The following is an 8,046-nucleotide window of genomic DNA, read 5'->3' on the forward strand; positions in this document are numbered from 1 at the left end:
TTTTTTTTGCACCTTCAGATTCCAGATTTTCAAATAGTTGTATCTCGGCCAAATATTGTCCTATCCTAACAAACCATACATCAATGGAAAGCTTATTTATTCAGCTTTCAGATTTTGAAAAATTTACCCATATGACTGGTTTTGTGGTCCAGGGTCACAAATGAATAGATTCTTCAAAAAGAAGATTTTTTTTCAGCATTTATTCAACATGTCCACAAAAAAAAAAAAAAAAAAAAAAATAGGCATAATGTCCAAGCTGCTTTTTTATATAATAAAAGTAATTTACTCTCAAGCTTCAAAAAGAACAAAAAAGCACTAGAAAATGCACAAGGTGTGGACGTCATTGGTTCACCATTGGATAACAATCCACTTTTGTTGAATGACAAATGGGTTTTTGTAGAAGGCAATAATACAGGTTTGGAACAACAGAAGTCAATTTTCATATCTGAGTGAAATATTATTTTAAAACTCAGCTGTTATCAGTCTCAAGAATCAATGGTATTGGATTGTAGGATCACGGGACACCAGTAGATCAGATGTCTGGTCTAATCCTGCTCAGAGGGTTTATTGAAGGCAATGGTCTAACCTTTACAGACGGGTCTGTGGTCACTCCAGGCCGCGAACACCTCAGCGACCCTCTGGCACGTGATGCTCTTGGATCCCTGAAGCACGTGGTCCCCGTCACAGGTGAAATGAACCGTCGCACCGATGCTGAACAAACGTAAGCCAGGGAATCAATGAAGGAATTCTCCTCGAGTGCCTCACACATGTACTGACAGATTGATCAGTGCTGCGTGCCGCGGCCTCATGTCAGAGCAAATGTCAGGCAGGAATATAATCAGGGATTTCATTCCTACTGAAAAACCTTGGCATAGGGATCCTTGAGGAAATGTTCCCATGACTTTTTGTTTCCATTGCCAGTTTTGTCCCCACTTTGCAAAATAGCTTTACGTAATTTATTCCTTTTTTATGTTTTGTTGAATGGTCATTGCGACTGTTATCAGAATTTCCCAGTGTCAATATGTGTCAGTAATACTTTACAATAAGATTGAATCTATTCAAATTAGAAAAATTAAACGCATTAAAACAAAAATATTAAATGCATAAATCTTTGCTAAATTAAAATTAAAATTTATATTTGCTAAATTAATATGCAGCTAAAAAAAAATTAATTTAAGAAAATTTAACATAACATATAACATCATGGGTATTTATGCAAAACTAATATCAAATCATTTAATTTTTAGAAAAAAATATTTAGAAAAAAACATTAATATAAGCAAGCAAAATATATATTTACATATATGTTAATAAAATATAACATTAAATGTTTTTTTTGCTAATTTAATACAATTGATATATTTAACTTAAATATTAATATTTAAGCAAATAAAAAAGTAGATATAAAATTAAATGTGTAATGTTAAAGCAAATTAAATGCATATTCATTTAATCACTTACTGTACATTGTATATACTTTATATCTACAAGAAAAAAATAACATCATGAGTACTTTTGCTAAATTAATATTTAATAAATAATTTAATACTTTTTACTAATCAAATATTTGGGGGGGGGATATTTCAGCAAATAAAATATTATATATTTGCATATGTATTGATAAAATGTCATATTATTTTTCACTAATTTAATAAAAATTATATTTATTTATATTTATAAAAAATAAATAAATAAATAAAGATAAATAAATCCTAATATTTTGCAAAAGTTATTCATATCTTAGACAATAAAAAAGAAAATATTACACTAAATGTGTCATTTTTGCTGATTTAATATAAATGAATTTAATATAAAAAATTTATTTCATATTAAATATTTAAATTATTATTTTGCTTACATAACATTTAGGCAAATAAAATAGAATCTATAAGATTAAACATGTAATGTAATGAGAACAAAGTATGTCAAAACATATAACTCAGTGCTAATTGTTGTTTCATTAATTTTGGATTCTTCAATGTTACTGTTTACATTTCGGTTTCAACTTGTAATTGTAAAAGAAGCTATTAAAGACTTCAGTTTATAAGCTATCAAAACAGTAAAAGATCATATTAAACTATTTGTGCATGACCTAATTAATATCCATGAGCTATCCTCTCACAACTGCATGACATCATAACTGTCCCCATCATTTTCTTGAAACAAAACTGCATCTATGTGTCTGGTGTGGACAGCCTGTCTACCTGTAATCGGTGCCATTGCGTTTGCCGTTCTCTGGTTCCCCGGGGTCCGGGCAGAAGTTGGAGACCTGCTTGACCATCCCTTCATTCACTGTGGGAGGAGAAAGAGCATATGGAGACATAAGCCAACACGAAACCATCAGCCTTCATCACCTGTGATCACTTTCTCTACATAACACAGCCTCGGTTATCAGACATCGAGTTTCATCCTCAATCAAAAGAGAATTTGGCGCAATATCTCATCCATAAGTAGGTGTTGGTGCACGATAATTACCGGAGGGGGCAACGTTATGCGGGTAATTTAAGGGAAGCGTTTAGAAAGGGGTGTTTGACAGCAGACCGGGGTCCTGAATAAGACCCGATAATTCACTCATAACTCATATTTCTGAATGCGTGATGCAGACACTGTGAAATAGAGGCTCATAAAAATTCTATCCAGTTGTAATTAAGTGTTTGGAGTGCTACACTGTCGAGGGTGAAATGAATCAGTCTGCATTTCATTACGACGCTGATGCATGTGAAGCCATAAAAAAAGGGCTTGTTCACTTTTGCTGCATGCACAAATCATTTCCATAGATAGCGATCGGGCGTCTGCCGGAGCGTGTGGCTCGGGTCTGTATCCAGGTTAGGCTGGTGGTTTGGATGGTCAGTAATTAAACTCAGTTGGAGTGAAATCCCACCACCTGTGTGCCTTCTAAAGCCGCTCGCTTCGCGGATTTGACATTATCTTCCGAAGAGCTTCTGTGGGTGAGGGACCTCTAAGTCAAGCTAAGCTCAAATAATCTAAATGCAGATTTCTGTTTCGTTGGATGCTCTAATTTCCTTTGATCCATTTGCTAAATGGCAAGCGAGAGGATTACAAAAATGTGGCATTGTTCACGCTTTATGAATCACAGGCTTTGAAGGTGTAGATGCGAAATCACCGGCGGAATAACATCTACGGAATATTAAACAATTAACAGGGATGCACATCAGAAAGAAATTAAGCAGCGAAGAGCTTTTATGACATTAGAGCAACAGTATTAACAGCGATAATTACGCATGACATGCAGCAGCACTGGAGAGCAGATCTTAAAGTTGCTTGGTTTTTACTTGAACGAGCCTACATAATGAGTTACACACACACAAAAACTGCAAAAAAGCTATATTTTTGGGGGACTACAACCATGGTATTCTATGGGAGAGCCGAATAAACATTGGTTGTTTAAGGTTGCCTAACATATTATCACAAAAAAATTGTAATTTGACACGTTAAAGGGATAGTTCATCCAAAAATGAAAATTCTGCCATCATTTACTCACCCTCAAGTTGTTCCAAAACTGTATGTCTGACATATATATATATATATACAGTATATATTTTTATTTTTATTTTTTTTTTTGTGTTGGCACAAATGTTGGCAACCAAACAATTGCTGGTAGCTGTTGACTTCCATAATGGAAAAAGTTCTATAGAAGTCAATGGCTACCACCAACTGTTTGGTTACCAACATCCTTCAAAATATCTTCTTTTCTGCTCAACAGAAGAAAGAAAATCGTATAGTTTTGGAACAACTAGAGTGTGAGTAAACGACAAAATTTTTTTTATTTTTGGCTGAACTATCCCTTTAACAAAATCTGTGTGATATGCACACTTTAAAAAAATGAGTGTAATTTTAACTCTAAAATATTGTAAAAACGCTACGGACAAAAAAATAGTTAATAGGTTAACAGTAAGTTCCCGTACTATATACAGGGAAAAACTGTAAAAGATCTAACCAGACATTTCATGTAATTTTACAGTAAAATTATGTTAATTGTACAATTTTTAGAAGTAAAAAAATTACAAATCAACATATAATTTACAGTACAAAAACCGTAAACTGATATTCCCAGAATTCCCAGCACGACACTCCACATTTGAAAGTATTTTGTATAAATAATCATGTTTCTTAATAGTTTTGTGATGTTTGTTATCAGTTATGTACATGTGGGTTTTATGTTACATCTTCTGTTGTTTAATGAATGTTTATTGCATTATTTAAGTGTCGTGTATGTTACCATGATGGTGTTTAGTGTTTGCATGAATGACTCTGTGTCTTCTATATATTAGTATATACTTCAGCTTGTGGAAAGGCTACTTGTGATGAACTGATTCTTCATATTGCTGACTCTTTTATCACCTGCATTATTATGGTGATTGTCAATTTATGTTAAAGATACAAAACAGATTTTAGTAGCAGTGTACATTGTTGAATGTACTAGTTTACACTCAAATTTTCTTGTTTGTAAAATACAGTTTTATACTGTAAAATTTACAGTTTGTTCTGTAAATGTTTTTACAGTTTTTCTGTAATTTTTACAAAATTATTCTGGCAACCACAGCTGCCAAAATTATTTGGAATATATTTGTAAAAACTACAGAATTTTTTTTACAGTGCATGTGTTCATCCAATCTGCATTTAGAGTCTCATACTGTACAAAACAAGCTTTTGGTCATACCGACCATTACTATAATGGTTAATTAAAGTACCATATAATCATTTGACATATCACATAATATTAGGGGTGGGCGATATACCGGTAGAAATTTTGGACTATCATCTATAATCGCAGTTACGCTCATGTGACGTTTCCGTGCTGCACCAACACAAAAGCTTGTCATTTGAATGTTTTTTAATCACTATGGTTTAAAAACAAGTGATTATAAGGAGCAAAAATTTAGCTATGTGCGCTCAAACCATCTCTCAGACAGTGTGCACATAAAGCCACTTTTAATATTATAATACAGAGCATGAGTAGGCCTACTGAACGGAGTTCTTTTGGGCGCCTCATTGGGCTTGAATGGTCAAACACACACTTATGTATCAAAATGCCCATATTTGCGAGTATCTACACAGTGAGTACACGGTCGCTTATGTCTTAAGTGAACGTATACAGTTGAGAAAGAAAATGCATGCATGTCAGTATATTAGATCAGTGTATTCGGTCTTAAAGTGACAGCAGCCTAAACCTGGTGCTGTCTGTGTCATTAATGTTCAAGGGATAGTTCACGCAAAAATGAAAATTGGCCCATGATTTACTCACCCTCAAGGCATCCTAGGGGTATATGACTTTCTTCTTTCAGACAGATTCAATCGGAGTTATATTAAAAATTGTCCTGGCTCTTCCAAGCTTTATAATGGCAGTGGGCAGGTGTTTCTGTTCAACAGTCCAAAAGAAGTCCAATAAAGCGCATCCATCCATAATAAAAAGTGCCTCACATGGCTCCGGGGGATGAATAAAGACCTCCTGTAGCAAATCGATGCATTCTTGTAAGAAACATATCCATATTTAAAACGTTATAACCAATTTTCTGTAGCTTGCACTATCTGTCGTACGTGGAAGCCATTCCGGGCGGATGACGTAGGACGTATGCGTAGCGCATGCGCCGGTGAGAATATGCTAGTTTCACGAAAACCAACGTTTGTTTACAGGAGAAAAGGAAGCAAAGTTTCCTTACTTTAACAAAGGAACACCAGTTTCCTCTTGGCTTATATCGAAATCCTCCAACATTTTTCTTTACAAATCCTCGTTTTGTACTTCTAATTCATGACCGGTGTTTTGTTTTGTTTTGTTCTCTCCTCTCTGCTTCCGTGTTCGTCATTTCTCACCAGCGCATGCACCACGCATACGTCCTACATCATCCGCCCGGAATGAACGCGCATACGACAGTTAGCGGAAGCTATAGATTACAGTTTATAATGTTTTAAATATGGATATTTTTCTTACAAAAAAGCATCGATTCGCTACAAGAGGCCTTTATTCACCCCACGGAACCGTGTGGGACACTTTTTTTTTAATTACGGAGAGATGCGCTTTATAGGACTTCTTTTTGAACTGTTGAACAGAAGCACCCGCCCACTGTCACTATAAAGCTTGGAAGAGCCAGGACAATTTTTTAAATAACTCCGAATGGATCCGCCTGAAAGAAGAAAGTCATATACACCTAGGATGGCTTGAGGGTGAGTAAATCATGGGCTAATTTTAATTTTTGGGTGAACTATCCCTTTAATCAAATAACAAATGAGAGAAAATCTCTAACTGCTATTGACTGAATCACTTTCGTAACTTTAATAGTAATAAATCTATAATTAATTTACCCAGTGAAGACTATGCAGTGATTTTTGTACATACAGTTTAAGTAGTATTTCTTATTTCTAGTGCTTGAAGTTTTTCTCGTAGGTCTATGTCATTTGTGTCTTTGTTCTATTATAGATTTTTGTCCTATTGCTTGTAATTAATTTGTCTGATCTTATTTTGTTATTGACTGTTTACTTATCTTCATTAAGCTTGAGAGTTTTTTTTATGTTTGTTAGGCTAGTATTAATTTATTGTGATTTTGAAATTGATGAAATTTCAGTGGTCTCAAAAACGTTGATATAATAAAACCCTTACTTAAAGCAAAAATAACTATATCGTCATATATATTGTTACAGTGAAAAAATAACCCATTTTGTGATATAAGACTGTCATATCGCCAACCCCTACATAACACGGTACTGTTTATTTGTAAAAATGCATTCAAAATACACTTTTCAAATGACTGTACTTAATTATACAAAGAGAAAGAAACACACTTACTTATTGAAAATTTACTTGTGTTGTCTTTTCCGGGTAATAATTTCACTCCCCTTGATTTAAAATCTCCAGATCGTTTCACTGCTCAGCAAAAGAAACAAAGAAAATTAGGCACATTTTCAATCTGTGTAGGTGAGATTTAAAAAGCCTGCTGCTAAATTACATGAGCGATAGTTTATTTAATAAACTTAAGTTAATTAAAACACAAATATACAAAATGTGACAAAATGGTTCCTGTGAGACATGTATTGTCTGTGTGAAAATATAATTATCTTCGTTTTTTTCTTTACTCTCATGCTTTGCTTCTATTTTAGTTCTAGAATTCATCTTTTAGATTTGCTTTCAATCAAATTAATCGAAAATAACTTATGGGTCATGCTTTGATTCAGCTTTTGACAGGTCATCTTCCGTTCCTCGTTATAAGAAATCAAGTAATTTAATTGGCAGCTGATTAAGATTTACAAGGTGATTAAAGTTTGTTTCCGATATTGCAGTCTGCACATAATTACTTAGATTGACAGGGTGAATCCTGTAATAGAGGTCATACTATGACCCACAATCAAAAGAAAAAAAAGAAATGATATTATGCATGATTTTGAATTGTAAGGCAAAATGAAATGAAGTATTCTAGTGCAGTTTAAGCACATGAAAAACTAAGTTCATCCGAAACAATCTGTTAACTAAACTTGAAAGAGAAACTATTTAGAGAGACTTTTTATACAGAAACTAACATGACTGATGACAATCAATTAAGGAAGGAAACAGGAACAAGTGGAATAGGAAACCCAAAGAAAGGTAACAGATGGTCAAAACACATTATCAAAATAAAAGTCGGACAAGAACATTGAATGTTTATTTATTTATTTAATTTTATTCATTTTTTTTTTTTCCTTATTCCGAGGTCAAATATGACCTGGAAATGTTTTTGTTAAATTTGCATTAAGCAATTACCAGAAACTTAAGAAATTGATTGTGAATCACACCATATTTAAAAAAAAATAATAATAATTATATATATATATATATATATATATAATTCAAATGTACCTTGATACTGAGCACTGAATCCTTTATGCCGATGGCTGTTGTCTGTGATGAAATGAAGCCGTAGCCAGTTCTTGTTGCTGACTATGGGCACAGGAATATTAATTCCCGATAACCTGTGAAGATGCAGAAACATCAAACCCATTTGCCTTCTACACACACACACACACACACACACACACATACATACATATATATATATA

At 33.6% G+C, this 8,046-nt stretch overlaps 1 protein-coding gene across 1 annotated transcript in view; it reads right to left on the reverse strand.

Annotated features, from left to right (window-relative positions):
• The window catches only part of LOC107671459 (CUB and sushi domain-containing protein 3-like), a 292,685-nt gene that overhangs the window by 208,100 nt on the left and 76,539 nt on the right, over positions 1–8,046 (reverse strand). Inside the window, exons 6-9 of the mRNA XM_016464380.1 lie at positions 7,847–7,959; positions 6,803–6,880; positions 2,205–2,292; positions 587–711 (exon numbers count right to left, since the gene is read on the reverse strand). Coding sequence (XP_016319866.1) covers positions 587–711; positions 2,205–2,292; positions 6,803–6,880; positions 7,847–7,959 — 404 coding nt within the window. The remainder of the gene's footprint in view (positions 1–586; positions 712–2,204; positions 2,293–6,802; positions 6,881–7,846; positions 7,960–8,046) is intronic.

The sequence above is a fragment of the Sinocyclocheilus anshuiensis genome, unplaced genomic scaffold (assembly GCF_001515605.1).
Source record: "Sinocyclocheilus anshuiensis isolate Anshui unplaced genomic scaffold, SAMN03320099.WGS_v1.1 scaffold552, whole genome shotgun sequence".
Classification (NCBI taxonomy): domain Eukaryota; kingdom Metazoa; phylum Chordata; class Actinopteri; order Cypriniformes; family Cyprinidae; genus Sinocyclocheilus; species Sinocyclocheilus anshuiensis.